This window comes from Equus quagga, chromosome 8 (assembly GCF_021613505.1).
Source record: "Equus quagga isolate Etosha38 chromosome 8, UCLA_HA_Equagga_1.0, whole genome shotgun sequence".
Taxonomy (NCBI): domain Eukaryota; kingdom Metazoa; phylum Chordata; class Mammalia; order Perissodactyla; family Equidae; genus Equus; species Equus quagga.
In genome coordinates, this window is record NC_060274.1 from 60,026,076 (window position 1) to 60,046,257 (window position 20,182).

Here is a 20,182-nt window from a genome sequence, read left to right on the forward strand (position 1 = left end):
AATATGTTAGGTCTAATCCAATATTTCTCAAACTGTATTATACATAGATGAGTGTCAAGAATATTTATATAATATGTGTGTGTGTGTGTGTGTGTGTATTCCATGTGTGTATGTCTGTATGTATATCTCAAATGTGGAAATACCAGGTAAGACAAAGTTTACAAACAGTTCTTTACCTCAGGACTTCTCCGAGGATTTATTAGGCTAACATTAATCTCCAATAAGGACATAGAGTGCAGCCTTTTACCAAACTTATTCGAACAAATTTATTTCACAGAACACCTTTGGGGAAGATACTATATTTCACAGAACACAATTTGGAAAATGCTGGTCGAATTCATCAGTGAGTCCCAGTGTTGATACCCCCACTATCGATATCCTAGTGTAGAAAACTATGTTAAATACTGAGGAATCATCATGATCTGCACCCAGAAACCACACTTTCTTCTATGATTTTTCGGAGTGGACATGTTCACATAGTGTTACTCAATAGAAGTCCATGGGCTCAGTCAGACACAAGGTCTCCTCTGGCAATTACCGGCCATGGGAACTTGGACAAATAACTGCTTTCAGGCTTAGATTCTTCACCTATTAAAAGAAGAGAATAAATAGTACCTTCCTTAAAGGGTTATAAAGTTTAAGTGACACATTTATGCACACATGGTGTACATTAAGAAAAACAATGCCAAACACATATAGCAGTTGGTCAAAAATATAGTCTTAACCCACAGTATAATCTCTGGTACTCGACAAAGACAATACAAGCCCTCCACCTACAAGCCGGCAAAGAACAACTCACCTAGAAGCTCAAGGTCTGCCAAGTTGCACTTGGAGCATTCACCTAATTGCTGGCGGTCCACGGGCACTCAACTGTATGTAATTGGAAATGGATCTCTAGCCCTGGGGATTACCCACATTCAGCCTGACATAAGCAGTGTGGAGAAACTTCAGGAGATTTGGAAAGGCCTGATAAAACAAGATCTTTCGTATAAGAAAACTTTACTGAGTCTGATGCTTGAAGAACGAATATTAAGGAGGAATTGGGTTATGTTTTATAATTTTGACCTAATTGAAATATTTTTACTATGAAGTTCTTATAGTTCATACTTTTTTAGTAATTTTTTTCTGTGGATCTCAAACCTTTCCACACCCTGAGAAAATAATACTTTTTAGACTAAAGTAAAAATAAGCTGCTCATATTTCTCTTCTAATATTTTATTACCCACTGCATTCATCACCTCCCCAAAAGACTTCCCTAACCTTAACTGTTATTGGTTACAACTCTGACCTGTTTCTGATTTTCATAGCTTCCTCTGTATCACATTGATTTAATAAATAAAATACTGTATTGGTTTAAAAAATAAATAGAAAATCTAGGGTTTTATTTTTTTTAAACTTTGGAAGACAACTCTCAGAAAATGATTTTTTTTTTTTTAACAAGGTCTCTTTTACACAATCCACTAGGGAAGAAAACTGATTTTTTTAAAAAAAACTAAAAAGAATGATAGCTATTCAAAAGAACATAGAAATGGTTAAAACAAGTATTAATGAAATTCAAGCCAAACAAAGCCATTTAACCTGCAGTGCATCCTTTAACTTTCTGGGCCTAGAATTCGTAACTGTAAACTGGAGAAAACTAACTAGTTTCTAGATGATTGATTTGGTTCCTTCCAGTTCCATGATCTGGTAAGAACGACTTTTTTTTTAAACTCTGACTTCACTTCTGAGACTCCTCCTTGGTAAACTTCCCTGCAGAGTAGAAGAGAAAACAAGCTCAAGAATTTCAATAGAACAACTTGTGAAGTCGGGAAGTGTCACCTACTCTGAGGAACAGAGCTGAGCACTCTGCCATATTCCATGTGCCCTACCCCAGAAAGGGAAGGGTTTGGGTAATGGTGTGCTGGATGCTTAAAGCATGTGATGCTCCTTGGCAATTAATATATTAGAATAAATTCACTTTTCACCCTGCCCAGTCATCTAGAATGACCTTGAGAGAATGCAACACAGGACAGGTACGTCTTTATGAGAGAGGAGTGGTAGAAGGAAGTCAGCTTGGTGAAGTTTCTACACATGGGCTACTATCAGCAGAGGAATGAGCATCAGGGTGGAGGGTAAGATGAACAGTTACGGCTGTGAGTGCTCCAGCAACCTCAGAGAGCATCTGTGCTTCCCAACCTCCTTTTCAATATCGAGATCTTTCATAAATTACCGCCAACACAAACACACACACACTTGCACACTCACATTCACATATGATACCTGTTGTCCATTTAGTACTTGTAGCTTTTTCTTTTACTAAATACTAGGAATCCAGAAATACTTGAAAACAAATATATATTTTATTAAGTTTATGAATTTATGGATGTAGATCCATGAGTATTTGAAAAACAATAATATATGTATCTGAGACAAACAGATATTTCATTTTAAGAGGTAGAGATATGACTGCACATTCTTTAGAGACACCAACGTGCACAGTGATGATATTTGCAGTGCCCTGTTAGTATGTAGTACAAGTAACACCCATCTTAAGTAGTGAGCTTCATGTCTAGCCTAACATTCAAACTTCCCAGTGACAGTGCACCTCAGGTTCCCTCTTTCAGAGTCATCCTGAAGCCACCTTCTGCGTTTGTGGGAAAAAGTGACCCTCAATAGCTCCCTCTTGTCGGTATAATTCAGCCCAAACTTTTTAGCTTAGACTAAAACTTTCTCCTGCCTTCCCATAATATCTCAGCCACATTCACCCCACCCCTCCAGAAATTTAAGTCCTTCAAAGCTCCTGTTTTTGCACCTTCCATCCACTTCTCCATCAGAACCCTCCCGACCCCGTCCGTGTGACGGCCGCTTCCCTTGTGCTCCTTCAGCTTTGAGATGGGGGTTAGGCTAACTGATCTACATTTCCGTGTCCCACTGAACTACACTCTCCCATAAGGCTGGGCCATGTCTTGTGCATCTTTGTATTCTACTACCTAACAGCACTTACAGCATAGTGGGTATTTGGTAAGTATTTATTTTATACAAATGAATGGAGAAACAAAAGATCAAAAATAATTGTAGAAAAGTATCGCCAGATTGGACAAATATTACAATACAGTTGAAACATTTCATTTAGAAGACCCTAGGCTAAGTATGTATTGACAGATTTTTAAATTATATTACATTATTATTATCCTCATTTTTTTCTAGCTTTATTGAGGCATAATCGACAAAACTGCAAGATATTTAAAGTGAAAAAAAGAAAAGTATCCCAGGAGAGAGCCTAATCACAGGCCAACAAATCCTAGGTAGAATTAATAATACAAGGGCACTTTATTGACAAAACTGAGTCAAGTGGTTAAACCATTACTCCAAAATATCTTACAAGGAAAATGACAACAAGAATGTGAGTCTGCTGAGATGCATTGTGTGGTTTGGAATTAGGAAGGGAATATGCAGTTTGCTTTTTGCTTTCAGACTTCATTGTTTGTTTTTTAAACTGGCATCCCCCCCTCTGTGTATGGGGTGAAGACAGCGCTGCAGCCCAGCCTGTGACACCCAACCAGACCAGAAAGAACGCTCTGAGAAGGTCCCCAGAGCCATGGGCGGCCCCGGGCTGTGGAAGGGCCCAGGCTGCCCGCAAGCGGGGTCTCGGGCAGCGAGCACGCTCCGAAGAGACGTTGCGGTGTTCTCAAGTTTTTCTCCCTAAATATTTAATGGATAGTTTCCCTTGCTTCTGTTTCTGACTTGATTAAAGAGGAGAAAAAGGAGTTTGTCTACAAGAAGGATAATAGTAGAGGACGGCGCATCTGGCTTTACTTTTTAAATTACATCAAAGTTTGTGTTTGTGCTTTGTTGTTGTTTTTCTTCATTTGACAGCGATCCCGTGAACTTCTCCTTGGGGGAAATGGCGCGTCGGAAGCCCGCCAAGCCCAGCCTGAGAGCCCTAGGATTTAGTAGAGCAACATTTTAAAGAAAACCTCGACAGACATAAACTCAGAGGAAGCCGTGCGCTCCTTAAGTCAAAGGCATCTGTTCTATCGCAGCCCTCGATTTGCTGTTTGTAACCAGCGTTAAGAGTAGGATTTTTAAACACGAAAATGGATGAAAGAAAAGAAAAGCTAAGTCCCGCGGTCTGCCTACTCCTATTCATTATCTCCAGCAGCATATGGGACCATTCTCCTACTTGCCCTCGCCCTTTCTTCCGCAAAAGCAAAAGCAACCAAGCCTGTCCCGCTTCATAGCAAACCCACTCTTTGTGCCTGAGCGGTGCCTCTGCCACCACTACTACTTCCTCCACCTCCCGCCTCCTCCTCCTCCCGCCCGCCGCCGACTTTCGTTGGGGGAAGAAGGCGGCCGGCTCCCTTTGCGCCGGGAAGCCAGTGCCGCGATTGGGCGACGGTCCCTGAGCCTCCAGTTCCGCGTCGGTTTCAAGGCTCCTCCCTCCTGGTGAAAGACAGACTGCGGGGCGCCTGGAAACCGGTCCGAGGGCGCGCGAGGGAGAGGAGAGCTAGCGAGTTGAGGGATTGACACAAATGGTCAGGCGGCGGCGGCGGAGAAGGAGGCGGAGGCGCAAGGGGGAGCCGAGGCCGCTGGGCTGCGGAGAGTTGCGCGCACCACGGGGCCGCGGCCACTAGCGCGGCGCCGGCAGCCGGGAGCCACCGAGCCGAGGGCCAGGAAGGCAGGACGCGACCCCGGAGCGCCCGAGCAGCCGGGGCTGTCCCCGCCGCCCGCGCTTCATGAATCGCAAGTTTCCGCGGCGGCGGCGGCTGCGAGACGCGGAGCGGGAGCCGGGGCAGCGGGCCGAGCGCGGCTCGGGCTCGACGGAGGGCACCGGCGCTGAGGAGATTCCCCCGGCCGCGGGAGGAGTCGCCGCCGGCCGCGCCACCGCCAGCCCCAGCCGAGATGCGCCCAGAAAGGAGCCGAGAAAGTATGGCTGAGGAGGAGGCACCTAGAAAGTCCCGGGCCGGCGGCGGCGGCGCGAGCTGGGAACTTTGTGCCGGGGCGCTCCCGGCTGGGACGGTGGCGGAGGGGAGCGGCGACGCGGGCGGCCGCCGCCGCCCCCCGGCTGCCTCCGGGCGCTTGGCGCGCCGGCTGCTGCTGCTGCTTTGGCTTCTGGAGGCTCCGCTGCTGCTGGGGGTCCGGGCGCAGGCGGCGGGCCAGGGGCCCGGGCCGGGGCAGCAGCCCCCTCCGCCGCCTCAGCAGCAGCCCAGCGGGCAGCAGTACAACGGCGAGCGGGGCATCTCCATCCCGGACCACGGCTACTGCCAGCCCATCTCCATCCCGCTGTGCACGGACATCGCGTACAACCAGACCATCATGCCCAACCTGCTGGGCCACACGAACCAGGAGGATGCGGGCCTCGAGGTGCACCAGTTCTACCCGCTGGTGAAGGTGCAGTGCTCGGCCGAGCTCAAGTTCTTCCTGTGCTCCATGTACGCGCCCGTGTGCACCGTGCTGGAGCAGGCTCTGCCGCCCTGCCGCTCCCTGTGCGAGCGCGCGCGCCAGGGCTGCGAGGCGCTCATGAACAAGTTCGGCTTCCAGTGGCCTGACACGCTCAAGTGCGAGAAGTTCCCGGTGCACGGCGCCGGCGAGCTGTGCGTGGGCCAGAACACGTCGGACAAGGGCACCCCGACGCCCTCGCTGCTGCCCGAGTTCTGGACCAGCAACCCCCAGCACGGCGGCGGGGGGCACCGCGGCGGCGGCTTCCCGGGGGGCGCGGGCGGGTCGGAGCGAGGCAAGTTCTCGTGTCCGCGCGCCCTCAAGGTGCCCTCCTACCTCAACTACCACTTTCTGGGGGAGAAGGACTGCGGTGCGCCCTGTGAGCCGACCAAGGTGTACGGGCTCATGTACTTCGGCCCCGAGGAGCTGCGCTTCTCGCGCACCTGGATCGGCATCTGGTCCGTGCTGTGCTGCGCCTCCACGCTCTTCACGGTGCTTACGTACCTGGTGGACATGCGGCGCTTCAGCTACCCGGAGCGGCCCATCATCTTCTTGTCAGGATGCTACACGGCAGTGGCCGTGGCCTACATCGCCGGCTTCCTGCTGGAGGACCGGGTGGTGTGTAACGACAAGTTCGCCGAGGACGGGGCGCGCACCGTGGCGCAGGGCACCAAGAAGGAGGGCTGCACCATCCTCTTCATGATGCTCTACTTCTTCAGCATGGCCAGCTCCATCTGGTGGGTGATCCTGTCGCTCACCTGGTTCCTGGCAGCCGGCATGAAGTGGGGCCACGAAGCCATCGAGGCTAACTCGCAGTATTTTCACCTGGCCGCCTGGGCCGTGCCGGCCATCAAGACCATCACCATCCTGGCGCTGGGCCAGGTGGACGGCGACGTGCTGAGCGGGGTGTGCTTCGTGGGGCTGAACAACGTGGATGCACTGCGTGGCTTCGTGCTGGCGCCGCTCTTCGTGTACCTGTTCATCGGCACGTCCTTCCTGCTAGCCGGCTTCGTGTCGCTCTTCCGCATTCGCACCATCATGAAGCACGACGGCACCAAGACCGAGAAGCTGGAGAAGCTCATGGTGCGCATCGGCGTCTTCAGCGTGCTGTACACGGTGCCAGCTACCATCGTCATCGCCTGCTACTTCTACGAGCAGGCCTTCCGGGACCAGTGGGAGCGCAGCTGGGTGGCCCAGAGCTGCAAGAGCTACGCCATCCCCTGCCCCCATCTCCAGGCAGGGGGGGGCTCCCCCCCGCACCCGCCCATGAGCCCTGACTTCACAGTCTTCATGATCAAGTACCTTATGACGCTAATCGTGGGCATCACGTCAGGCTTCTGGATCTGGTCCGGCAAGACCCTCAACTCCTGGAGGAAGTTCTACACCAGGCTCACCAACAGCAAACAGGGAGAGACCACCGTCTGAGACTCGGGGGCTCAGCCCATTCCCAGCCCTCGGCCCCGTCCCAGCCACCCCCAAAAGCTGGCCCCATGGAATCCTTGCCAAGCCTGGCCACTCGAGGCTTCCTCACTAGACACTCACGTTCGCAGGCTTCTTTTAACAACTCAGCTCCTGCAAAAGCTTCCGTCCCTGGGGGCAAACGGACTCGAGGGCTCAGCTGCCAGAGGGGGAATGGACAGACTTCCCTCGCTTTCACACTCTGGTACCGGGACTGTACGCTTTTATGATTGTAAATAGCCTGTGTAAGATTTTTGTAAGTATATTTGTATTTAAATGACGGCCGATCACGCGCTTTTCTTTTACTTTCCTTTTTTGTTTAAATTCTAATTATTTAGGGCGGTTTAACTGTTTGAGGCTTTTCCTTGTTGCCCTTCTCGGAGTACTGCAGAGAGAAAGCCGGAGCAGAGCACCGTCGGTGCTCCTGCTGCTCCTCGCGCGCCCCTCCCAGCCGCGGGTGGGTGCATCTGGGGCTGTGCGGCCCGGGTCACTTCCTGCCTCCTCTCTCTGCTCCCGCCCTTCCCTTCCTTGCTTGGGGTCGGGGCATTTTAGGTACTGAACTCCACAAAGCTTCCAAATCCGGGGTGGGCCCCCCTGTCATCCCATGTCTACCCTTGTCGGGGCCAGATTGAGAAGGCTGGTCCCTCTGACTTCCCGAAGCTGAATTTTTTCACTGTCGAGAACCTTCCCCTAGCTTCAAGGAGGCCCACGGATGTGGGCGCTGGCAGTCCCGGCCTCCCTCGGCGCTGGCCTCCACCGCCCAGACGCTCCCTGCTTCCCTCTAAGTTGGTTAGAGGGTGAGCGGGATAACTAATGCCAAACTTTTTTAAGTCTAATTTTTGGTGGATGAGCTCATTTCATTCTCTGGTGACTAAAACCTGGTATGGGTTTGGCCAGCGTCATGGAAAGATGTGGTTACTGAGATTTGGGAAGCGGCATGAAGCTTTGTGTGGGTTGGGAGAGACTGAAGATGGGGGTTATAAAATGTTAATTCTAATTGCATACTGATGCCTGGCGACCTGCCTCTGGCTTGAGACAGCCGCGTTTAGATTTTACCGTTCTGTAAAATGGAAACGTTGAGATCCCCTGGAAAGCTTTGTTAAGGAGTTGATCTTTGCTTTCCTTAACAAGACAACAGAACTAAACTGAGTATGAAAACTTGAAGGAGATTTCAGTGTAATGGACTTCCTCAAAATGAAGTGCTACTTTCTTATTTTTAATCAAATAATAATTGGACATTTATCAGAAACTTTAAAATGTAAAAGTTGTACACTTTCAACATACGATTACGATTGTTATTCAGCAACATGTTCTGAGGGAGGAACAATCCACATCACTAATAATAACCTGGTAAGATTCCAGAGGGTAAAGGAGGTGGAATAATTGGTGGGATTAGCTCCTGAAATAAACAAAATATGGGCATGCATGCTAAAGGGAAAATGCGTGCAGGTCTGCTGCATTCAATCCTGTGTGCTCCTTTTTGGATTTACAGAAATGTATCAAATGTAAATCTTTCAAAGCCATTTAAAAATATTCACTTTAGTTCTCTGTGAAAAAGACGAGAAAAGCAATCCTCCTGATTGTATTGTTTTAAACTTAAAGAGTTTATCAAAATGCCGGTACTTAGGACCTAAATTTATCTATGTCTGTCATACCCTAAAATGACAATGGTCTTTGAATTTGGTATGCATTTATTCTGTTCACTATCACAAAGTCATCTATATTTATAGAGGAATAGAAGTTTATATATATATAATACCATATTTTTAATTTCGCAAATAAAAAAATCAAAGTTTTGTACAAAATTATATGGTTTTTGTGCCTGAAAATAACAGAGGTGGAACTGTCTGAACTGTGAACTATCTTTACATTTTACAGTGTCCCATAGCCAGTCCCACAGTATATAAATTCAGGAATTCACTGAAAAAGTCTGTCTTTAAACCTTTAGACCAGTCCTTCAAAGAACGGTCCTACTTGCATTGTTGTGATTGACATTGTGAAGTCCCTAGAAAAGATCTGCTTTAATGAGAGTAATAATATAAAATAGAAGTTTGCAAATTATTTCTTTATTCAAAGAGGATTATTAAAAAGAGAACTCCAATTTTAATATTAAAGCTTTTTTTCTTTCAAGGGATAAATTTACATGACTTTTTATAGTATGGAGGTTTATTTTTAGATCATCAGCCATCACTTTTGTCACAATCTTTATCAGGTATTGTCTTATGTTTCCTATAATCTTGGATATTCCAAAACCGTAAATAGGCAATCAATAAATGGTTAACTGACTGTGTGTTTATAAGCATTTTAAACAGCAGTGGGGTGTATAAGGCTGTTTTGTTGTTTGCTTCTGAAGATCACGTTTTTATATTGTTCTAGGAACCTTCTCCAGAGGATTTATCTAGTCGGTCTGCTCTTAGTCAGAATTTATGTATATGTGGAGTGTATATATACATATATCTCTATATTATGTTTATATATACACATATGTGTACACACACACTAATTTTTATAAAATAGAGATGCGAAGTTTATTTATACATTTCACAATATGGAAATAACGTTATGAGAAATGGAAAATGCCAGATAGAAAACCTCAAATATCTTTGGAAAACAAGTCTCTTATTCCTTTACAAACTAAATATATCTTTATTAAATTTTCTCATGAAAACATTCTGTGACAAAATGCCAAGAGGCTAAAATGAAGAGCGTTGATACAATAGAACTACTTTCGTGGTTGTAAGGCAATTGTGTTATAAGTCATCATTATTATTTAGTTTAAGGCAAATTAAAAAATTAAATCTAATTGAAAATATAGCATTCAATTTTAATTAGCAAGATGTAATTTTATCTTCTTTTTGCCTTTGTTAGATTAATCTAATATAGTAGATACCTGAGGTTTTATCATATAGACACAAAAATGGCAATAGCAATTCTTAGGCCAAATTAAAACACGTCTCCTCACTGCCTAATTCAATCAGATAATTTCTGAAAGAAAATTTGTAAAGGTTGTTAAGCTCTGTCCAGGTCTCTATCCGCGGAATAAATATAGAGTGTTCGTATTCTGGGCATCCTGAAAATGATGTGACTGAATTTGATGCAGAAAGGTTTTATAATGCTGGAATTAAATAGCTTTAGAAGACAATTTTAAGTCACCACCAGGCCTTGTTTTTAGGAAACAATTTATTTTAAATTGTGTAGCATATAGAAAGCCCGTGTATTCTTTTGTGTCTTTCAATACTGATGGCAAAATAAGACTTGCCTGAAAAACCATAGAGCTACTGGGAATATAGTCCCATTAACATGCTGTTTCCATGACAAACTATTTTCAGATGGTTTTTTCAGATGGATTTTATTTTTTTAAACTAGCTATCAATTGAAGTCAATTTTTCCCCTCACAGTGTGCTTGATTCAGCTTTTGTAGTAAATGTATACATGGTATGAAAGCTTTCTTATGCTCGTTTAAAAAAAAATGCCACTTTTCACTTAAACTTTGTGAAAGCAGAAAGTCATATATTTAATCTCAAAGCCAGCCACTGTCAAACATATGCAAAACAGCTGGACCAGATTTTTCAGTTTGTCTGAGGTAGTCACTTGTCAGCCTGAGTTTACTGTCCCAGTCCTTTTGTTTCCACCAGGCGCTGAAGCCTTTCTTCCGCTGTAGTCCATCATTCCTAAAGTCCAGCATGTGACTAGGAAAGGAGACCACAGTGAAGAGTAGGTGGCCAATTAAGAAAAAAATTGCCTAAACCACAAACCATTTCAGGACTTGGGTGACTTCTGATCACTTTCCCTGGTATCATATTTCAATCTTGGCTCACATTTGTTTTTTAAAGATGCCACGTTTTCAGTTGTGTGTGTTTGTGTTCAACTTCACTACTCCTGCTTTTATTGCTTTCTAATCCATTTATTGATTCCTAGGCTACGTTTTATGTAATGTACATGCAATTAATTGAAACCAGTGGTATGACCCTGAGAATCTCTGAGACATTTCTGATTATAGTATTCCGTGTAACTGGGGCCAGAGAGATAATCAAAATGTGGTCTTTACATATGTGTTGAGGTGGACACCAGTGATATTGTCATTGAATACTTAACAGAATATACTAATATCAAAATCTTGCAGGATTAACTTGTAAGGACCAAAATAACATGTGGGCTATGTATAAGAATTCTCCAGTTAGATTACTGAAAAGGAATTGCAATACTACCTTAAATTCAAGGCTTTTATTTTAACGCCCTTACATTTGCATTGGGGTCCTACAAGAGAAGTACCAAACAAGGTAAAGTTTATTTTGGTGATTCCTAAGATTTATATCTATATTTTGATATATATTGGCATCTGCCAATAGCCCTTAGAATTTGAAAAACAGTACTTGAGTTTCAATCATGACTCAAAATTCCCTTAAACTTTTGGGCTTAAATATTTCTATCCACTTTGGTCATACACTTTACCAATGAATGTATTAAACCATAACAATTATAGTGACAGAATAGCTTGGAACCAGGTAATTAACAGACAGATAGTCTCTAGCCTAATTTCCCTGAGTTTTATCATCATCTGTGGTGACATGTGTCTCTACTCCAATACAGAATCAAGTTCCTATTTAAATATAATGACGCTTCCCTTGGGAATATTTGTTTGTGAGTGGGTTTGGGACCCTAATAACAGGTCAAATAAAAGGATTTGTCACAGAAATCTTTCCGATGTACTAGATAGGCTCAAGTACAATCTATAAGTACATGCTACAATGAACATATAATAAATATTCTGAGAGTCATCATCAGTTTTATAAGTCAAGCAGATTCTTAAATTGCTTAAAAAATACGATATCATTTTCCAATAGAGATTTCTCTAAATAAATCCTTTTATTTTAAGATCATGAAATTCTAAAGAGGTATATTTGTGAATGATAAAATAAAAATGATACTACGTTTTCTAACAGAATCATTAATACATTAGTTGAATGACATATTTTTATAACTAATAATTCTAAAAGCAAATTATTCACATAGTATTGACTTGCACATTTTACTCATGCATGCTTTTTAAAATAAAACTGTCTTGCTTGAAGACAATAATTTTTGTTTTAAAATTTATAATATGCATATTTTATATAAAGAAGATCTCAAGAAGTTTCATTCACAGTATAGACTTTCAAAACATGTTCATAGCAATACAGTGATTAACATGAAAAGGAACCACTATTGCTGCTTTGAGATAGTTCTATGTGGCCTGGATTTCTTTTCTTTCCTTTTTAAAACCAAGTATCCTCTAATTTGTGGATATCTCCATGTTTCAGATCTCAATACCTGTTTGAATTAAATTTGCAGGGGAATAACTGCATGATCCCCCCATAGACAAAGTGTGGCCTTTATTTCCTTTCAAGTTGGCAGTGTGTCCTTGCTTAAATGAAGCTCTCTGAGACAGATTGTTTTCTTGCCCTTGGAAATGCTCGTCTTCACAAACGCAGCAGCAAATACCTGGAAGTCATACAGGCTAGTTAGATGTATATTCCAAATGCCGAGTGCTACTTGATTGTTATAAGGATTTTTTTTTCCTTAAAAGGTAAATTTGGAGACTATTCTTGATCTTATCTTTCCAAATCTTGGAAAACATTCTTCAAGAGTTTACTTCAATAAACACTCTGTCAAAAGCTCAGAACTCGGATAGGGTGACCCACCGTCCGGATTTGCCCAGTACTGAGGGGTTTCTTGGGATGTGTGACTTTTAGTGGTAAAACCAGGAAGTCCCGGGCAAACTGGGTTGGTGGGTCACTCTATTGCATGAATTAAATTGTGCTGCCAAGATAGAGTAAAAGTTTTTGTGTAGGTCACTGGATCCAGCATTAAAAGTATTCCACTGTAGCTTTAGCTTTTTTCATGAGCAGATGAAAGGCCAATGAACACAGCCCTTTGTAACTGACTTCACAGTGAGTACCAATCAACAGAAGCTGAGTGGAAGATGAAGGTATGGTGGAACAAACCTCACTGAGATCTTGGCCATTTTGCCTTCAGCCTTCTGCCTCCTGAAGAAACTGGGCATAGATACAGGAACCTAACTGGCCACTGAGCCCTGTTCTTGCTACTCATGAAATCAGGTTAAGTAGCTATTTTTATAAAAGACTCTCAAAAGTATTCCCTTGGAATGAATAGAGTTGGGTTTTTTTAAATCGATGTTAAAGTTTATCAGATTGTGAGGAACTGTTAGGTTTTTTATATGTCTATTTTATTCTATTTTATTTTCCTGTGCAGTAATTCAGTCCGCTGAAATGAGATTACAAACTCAAGCAGGGATTACCCCAAACGGCTATATATCATCACTTGACTTGATGACACTTGATTACTTGTCATACTTTTTCTCAGAGGTAAGTAGGTTTAGCACCCATACTTCTCCCAAAACGAGAAGTTATATCTACAGGAGGGAAAAAAGAAGGAGATAAACTTAAAATTCTACTGTGATTATTGGAATTGTAGAATGCTATGTGTGGGTCATGCAACCCAAGGCCTTCACATTTCTGTTCACATGAAACTCTTCAATCAGAATTGGTGTACCCCTTTTTGTATTGAGTTTATGCTTCTTGTCATCCTTCTTATCCATTCGTTCCTGTCATCCTTATAAATGCACATAAAATTTCACTGCCTTTGTTGTTGAAATCAAAACATTATTTTTTTCAATCTTTTAACTAAACTCAGGATAAACAAATAAAAAAAAGACTTGCAGATAATTTAATTATTTCAGGAGGTCCCTATACAATAGGCTCTAGGGCTGTGATTCTCAATAGGGAGCAGTTTTGCTCCTCAGGAGACATTTTTTTGATTTTTGCTTGTCATGGCTGGGGTTTGGGGTTCCTACAGGCATTTAGTGAACAGAGGCCGGGGAGGCTGCTGAACATTTCAGAAGGCACAGGGTAGCCCCTGACAACAAAGAATTATCTGATCCAAAGTGCCAAAGTTGAGAAACTCTGCTCTAGAGGAAAACTTTAAAAGTGAAATATACATTCTGAAATAGTGAAATATACTAAATTTATAAAATATAATTGAGAAAAACATAGGTTTACTGTTCTTCCAGCATGGGCTTTACTTTTGACCTGCGTATTTTATTTTAAGTTGATGACTAGCCTTATGATATTGCATAGTTGTCAGTGTCTTAGTCTGCTCAGGCTGCTGTAACACAATACCATGGATGGGGCGGCTTAAACAACAGACAGTTATTTCTCACAGTTCTGGGGTCTGGGAAGTCCAAGATCAAGGTGCCAGCAGCTTTGGTTTCTGGTGAGTACCTGCTTCCTGGCTTGCAGACAGCGCCTTCTTGCTGTGAGCTCCCATGGCCTTTCTTTGGTGTGTGAGGGTGGAAAGGGAAATCTCTCTGTCTTCCTCTTCTCGTAAGGGCACTAATCCCATCATGAGGGTCCCAAACTCAGGACCTAATGTAAACCTCATTGTTTCCCCAAGGCTCTATCTCCAAATACTATCACATGGGCCTAAGGGCTTCAACATATGAATTTTTGGGGAAGCAAACATTCAGCCCATAACAGTAAATAAAATAAATCTGCTTTTATTATTTAAATCTAGACAAGAATATACAGTATCACAATTTCAGTCAGAAAAAATCTGTAAATAACATTAACCAGCAAGTTTACTGGAAAATCTCTTAAAGGTGTCTGCTGGTATTATGCTATTATACTTCATATTGCACATTTCCATTTTCTCTTACATACTTCCCTGCATCATTGAAGGTGTTATGGTACAGCAGGAGGACACTGGCCTGGGAGCCACAAAACCTGGATTCCAGTGTTGACTGGGCTTATCAATTAAGGGACCTTGGGTAAGTCTGATCTGTCGGATCTCGTAGTCAAATGGAGATGCTAGAAAATAATGGATGTGAAAGTCCTTTCATAAATAGTAAAGTTCTGTACAAATGTGAGGGGTTTTCATTACCATTCACATTCAGCTAATTAAGGAGGAGATTGAGACGTCTGAAGCCTTCTTCTCAGTTTTGACTGTGCCCCCCTACCCCTTTTAGAAAAGGATGTTCCAGTCACCGAAGGGACCCAGGTGACTGGGGGCCTTTCTGCAATCTTCCTGGCCACCAGTCTTCTAACTTTATCTCTATACTGTGTTCACCTGGACACACATAGTATTTTTCCCAGTTTTTATGAGACTCTGGTTAAATTTAATATGAATCAATCTGCCATGCAGCTATTGCGCCATTTGAGTAGGGTTAGGTCCTAGCTAGGAGAAAGAAGGCCCTTATTTGAAAGGGCTGGTTTGGGGCGAGAATTAATGCTACAGGAGTATTTTAACGTCGGGGACGGGGGCGAGCTAAGAATATGTTCTAGGTCCAAATGTGGCAAATTCACAGGCAGACATTCTGGTTTGAGAGGCCTCACAGAATGGCACAGGTGCCCAGGAGCTGTGTTTGTTCATTGTTCTTTGATGAGTTGGGGCAGATGGAGAATCAGCTCGGCGGGGAGAAGGGGTGGCAGGGGAAATACTCTGTGTCCCAAATACGGACAGCTTGGGGTCATTTGGCATTGGAAGGGGTTAAAAAGAAAGGAGTATAATGAAAACCAAAATCAACTACTCTTTCCTGGGGCTAGCTTTCATGGGAATGAATAGAGGAGTTGAATGGAAACATCTCTAGAATAGAGCTGTAACCCTGGATTGGAAATATGACCTTCTTTCCTATTCCTCCTTTTCAAAAAAAAAAAAAAAAAAATCAATTCCGAGATAATAGGGAACTGGACACAGAGAATTTGAGTGTCATCTTGGAAAGAATGTTGGATTTGCAAGAACTGGCTTGAATCCCAACTAGCTCTTAGCCTCAGATCCATTTACCTAAAACGGTAATAATAACAATTTTTAAAATTCATATGGCTGTTGGGAGGATCCAAGATATAAAGTATATAATGACATTTTTAGCACTAGATAGTCATGAACAAATCGTAGTCTTCCTCTCCCCCCTCTATATTTCTTTTCTCTCTTCCTCTTCTACCTATTCTTCTCCACCACTCCTCTTCCTCTCCTCTCTCTTCCCCCATAATCCCTCTCCTTTCTCATCCTCCTTCTACAGCTCAGTATTATTGCTGATGGAAATTGGAAAGGTGTAATGCAAACTAATGCCATATTTTTCCAGCATCCTCTTTTCAGGCTAAGCATGTTTTACAAGAATTATTCAGATAAAAGATTAAGTTAATGGGAAACCTTAAAGTTTAAATCACACAAATAATGTATTGTATATTAATCAACTTGTGATATCTTAAAGCTTAAGTGCATTTCTATGCATTCATGCCTGCTTTGGGATACACCATTTCAAATTCAATTTCTTCACAGCTGCTAACAATTCTGACCCAACTGGTAGATTGTACACTTGGGTAACATGGCAACAGCCCTTCGAGGCCATCTAAATCATTACCAGGAAGAGAACCATTCTTTCCTTTTAGAAATATGCTCCTCTACCAGATTGATAACTAACTGAAGAATTGCAGGAGTCCACTGTGTGTCCTCATTGACTATATTGCCAAAGAGAGCTTATTCAATAGCAGTTATGAAAATGTTCCTTTGGTGTTACTGAAGCATACTGAATATACTTTGATGCATGAAGTTGAGCAGGGTTGAGGGCTTATATCAAAGCAGTTGATTGGCCATTTCATTATTTCAGCATATAGAAAGAGCAGCTTGAGCCAGGCCTGATGGCCTAGCAGTTAAAGTTCGGCATGCTCTGCTTTGGCTGCTGGGTTCTTTTTCCTGGTGGGAAACCACACCACTCACTTGTCAGTAGCCATGCTGTGGGGGTGGCTCATATAGAACAACTAGAAGAATTTACAACTATACACAACTATGTACTAGGGCTCTGAGGGGGGAAAAGGAAGAAGAAGGAGCAAGATTGGCAACGGATGTTAGCTTAGGGTGAATCCTCCCCTGCAAAAAAAAATTAAGAACACCCTTTAAAAAAAAAAAGAGCAGCCAACCATTTAGCCATTTTGGTGCCTTGGTCACCCCCATGGTCCAGTGTATTGGTTTTCCATTGCTCCTGTAACAAATTATCACAAACTTGAAAAACACGTATTTATTACCTTACAGTTCTGTAGGTCTGAGGTCTAACATTTGTCTCATTGGGCTAAAATCAAGATGTTGCAAGGCTGTGTTTCTTTCTGGAGGCTCTAGGAGAGAATCTGTTTCCTTGCCTTTTCTAGCTTTTAGAGGCCACCCCTGTGGCTCATGGCACCCTTCCCCCATGTTCAAAGCCAGCAACACTGGGTCAAGCCTTTTTTCTCACTGTCTGATTCTCTCCAGCTGGGAATGGTCCCCTCCTTTTAAGGATTCACATGATTAGATCAACACAGGATAAAGTTCCTAGTGTAGACTTTATTCTTCAGGAGACCATTATTCTACTTGCCACGTCTATGTTTAGCTAGCTGTTGGAAATAGCTAGAGGCTCTTTCTTTTAGAAGTACTCCTACCACATTCTTATTCTTTACAATTCCATTTTTTAAAAAATGGCTTCCTGAATTTCTTCTGTTATCCATTTCTTTCTCTTAAGGTATGTTTCGATCGATGATCAATTCCTCATTGATTTCCCCTCTCTCTTTACCCCATTTTCTGTTAAGCAGTCTACAGATCAGTCCTAATCCTCTAAGTCCACAGATTTATTTATATTCCAGATGTCATCTTTCTTCTTCTTCCTTGCTACATATCCTCTCTTTTGCTACTCTTTTTGTTACCCTATATGTCGTTTCAGTACATATTCCTCTAGATTCATGTTTTATGTCTGTCCCAGAAATAGGTCAGAAAAAAGATGGTGATTGACTGAAGTCAACCATCTTCTCTCAAGTGAAGACGTATAATCCCTCTGTCTTTTTACTACAGTGATATAACTGCATGGTTTTCATCAGAAACACATCTGTCAAATGATTGATTGCATTTTGCCCTTTGGTGAAGGGCTGGATGTGAGAGATACTGGACATAGTTATCTCATCTCTGATTAATCCGATCTGTATTTCTAGCTGTGATTATAGATTTTAATTCTTTATGAATTTATGTCATGTTCCAGAGGAAATTTTTTTTCATGATCTTTAATTTAAATGTTTTGTCAAACAAGAAAAGAAATCTCAATTGCCTAGGTTGCATTTTACACAAATTCAGGTAACGAATATGCCTGCCCTAGTTTAAAATGTTATGTTGACGTTTTTTGAGAAGAAATTTTTCTAGCATTGCAAATGCATCCTTGAAAATATTCTCTAAAATGTAATTTTCAATCTACACTAGAAACCAACTGCAAGTTTTTTTTCTGTCTAGTACTGTTATGGCTAACAGTACATATTTTCCTCCCATATACATATAAATCTGTTTTAAAAATATGTATTTTTCAGCAAGTATTTAAGAAGGATTTCAAATGCTCATAGCTATACGCAAATATGCATTATTTGCAAGCATCTGAATTTGCACGACTTATATAGAGATATAATAGAATTTACTGAGTTAACATACGCAAAGTTATTGTCTATTGCAGCTATCATGTATCTTCTTTTAAAATTTTACACCATTTATCTTCTCTATAGCTTTTTTCCCAAGTAGAGATAATTCACTAACAGACCAGAGGTCACTTGAATGCGGTAATGGCTCTATAAATAACGAAGATGTGTTTTAATAATATAGCTTTATGAGAGCCAAGTTAAATTAATGTGGGAGGTGTAGAGTGTGTTTGAAGATCTCAGATAAAGCAAGTTTAAATGAAACCTCATCCAATGCTAACTAAAGTAAAATCAGATGATCTCAAAATATACAATATTTGTCAGAGGTGGCAATGGGTTACTAAGAATTCTTAAAGTCGTGCTTAAGAATCACTCAAGGAGCTTATTAAATGTGAGGATTTCTGGCCTCATTTTCAGAGACTGATTTTGTTGGCCAGGGGAAGAGTTTAGGAACTTTCATTCTAGTGATTCTGACACTGGAGGTTCTTGAGGTGTTTTTTGAAACACTGGGTTAGGTAAAGTTCAGGAAATGGGAAAAGGATCAATAGTGTGCAGTCGAGGAAGAGAGATGGCTTAGAGAAGGAACACACTAGCAGACCCAAGTAGAGACAGGGTGATCTTGAATGAAACTGGTGACAAGTACACAGGAGTGGCAGTGCCAGTAGGACCCTCTGCTCCACCATCCTCTCCTCCAGATTTTGATAGGGACAACTGATGTTTCTTCAGCTACAACTGAAAGACAAGCCCCTAGCCATGTTTGCCATCGCAAACCTCCTCTTATAAAGACATTGTCGAAACTTCACTCAGGGCCTGAAAACTGTGAGAACTAGCTTTTTATTTTTATTTTTTAAACTTATTTATTTTATTGAGGTCATATTGGTTTACAACGTTATATAAATTTCAGGAGTACATCATTATATTTCAACTTCTGTATAGACTGCATCGTGTTTACCACCATGGTGCCCCTTTACCATCTTGCCATCCCCCCTTCCCCTCTGGTAACCACCAATCTGTTCTCTGTATCCATGTGTGTGTTTATTTGTTCATTTCCTACATATGAGTGAAGTCATAGGGTAATTGTCTTTCTCCATCTGACTTATTTCACTTAGCATGATACCCTCAAGGTCAATCGTGTTGTTGCAAATAGCACAATTTTGTCTTTTTTACAGCTGAGAGGTATTCCATTATATATATCTATATCTATATCTATATCTATCTATCTATCTATCTATCTATCTATCTATCTATCTATCTATATGTACCACAACCTCTATATCCATTCTTCCATTGATGGGCACTTAGGGTGCTTCCAAGTCTTGGCTATTGTGAATAATGCTGCAATGAACATAGGGGTCCATATATCTTTTCGAATTAGTTTTTCTGTTCTTTGGATAAATACTCAGAAGAGGAATAGCTGGATCATATGGTGTTTCTATTTTTAATTTTTTGAGAAATCTCCATACTATTTTCCATAGTGGCTGCACCAATTTACATTCCCACCAGGAGTGTATGAGGGTTCCTTTTTCTCCACATCCTGTCCAACACTTATTTCTTGTCTTTTTAGTAAGCTATTTTGACAGGTATGAGATAATATTTCATTGTAATTTTGAATTGCATTTCCCTAATAATTAGTGATGCTGAACATCTTTCCATGTGCTTCTTGGCCATCTGTATATCTTCTTTGGAAAAACGTTCAGATCCTCTGGCCATTTTTTGATGAGGTTGTTCATTTTTTTGTTATTGAGTTGTATGACTTCTTTATATTTTGGATATTAACCCCTTATTGGATATATAATTTGCAAATATTTTCTCCTAGTTGGTGGGTTGTTTTT

The 20,182-nt window shown here is 42.1% G+C and overlaps 1 protein-coding gene across 1 annotated transcript; it reads left to right on the forward strand.

The window, feature by feature from the left end:
* The first annotated feature begins 4,737 nt into the window (after nt 1-4,737).
* On the forward strand, nt 4,738-8,676 carry FZD1 (frizzled class receptor 1). Its single transcript, XM_046669669.1, has one exon. It carries the CDS (start codon nt 4,882-4,884, stop codon nt 6,841-6,843), a length of 1,962 nt encoding a protein of 653 aa, XP_046525625.1. The 5' UTR covers nt 4,738-4,881; the 3' UTR covers nt 6,844-8,676.
* Nucleotides 8,677-20,182: the final 11,506 nt, after the last annotated feature.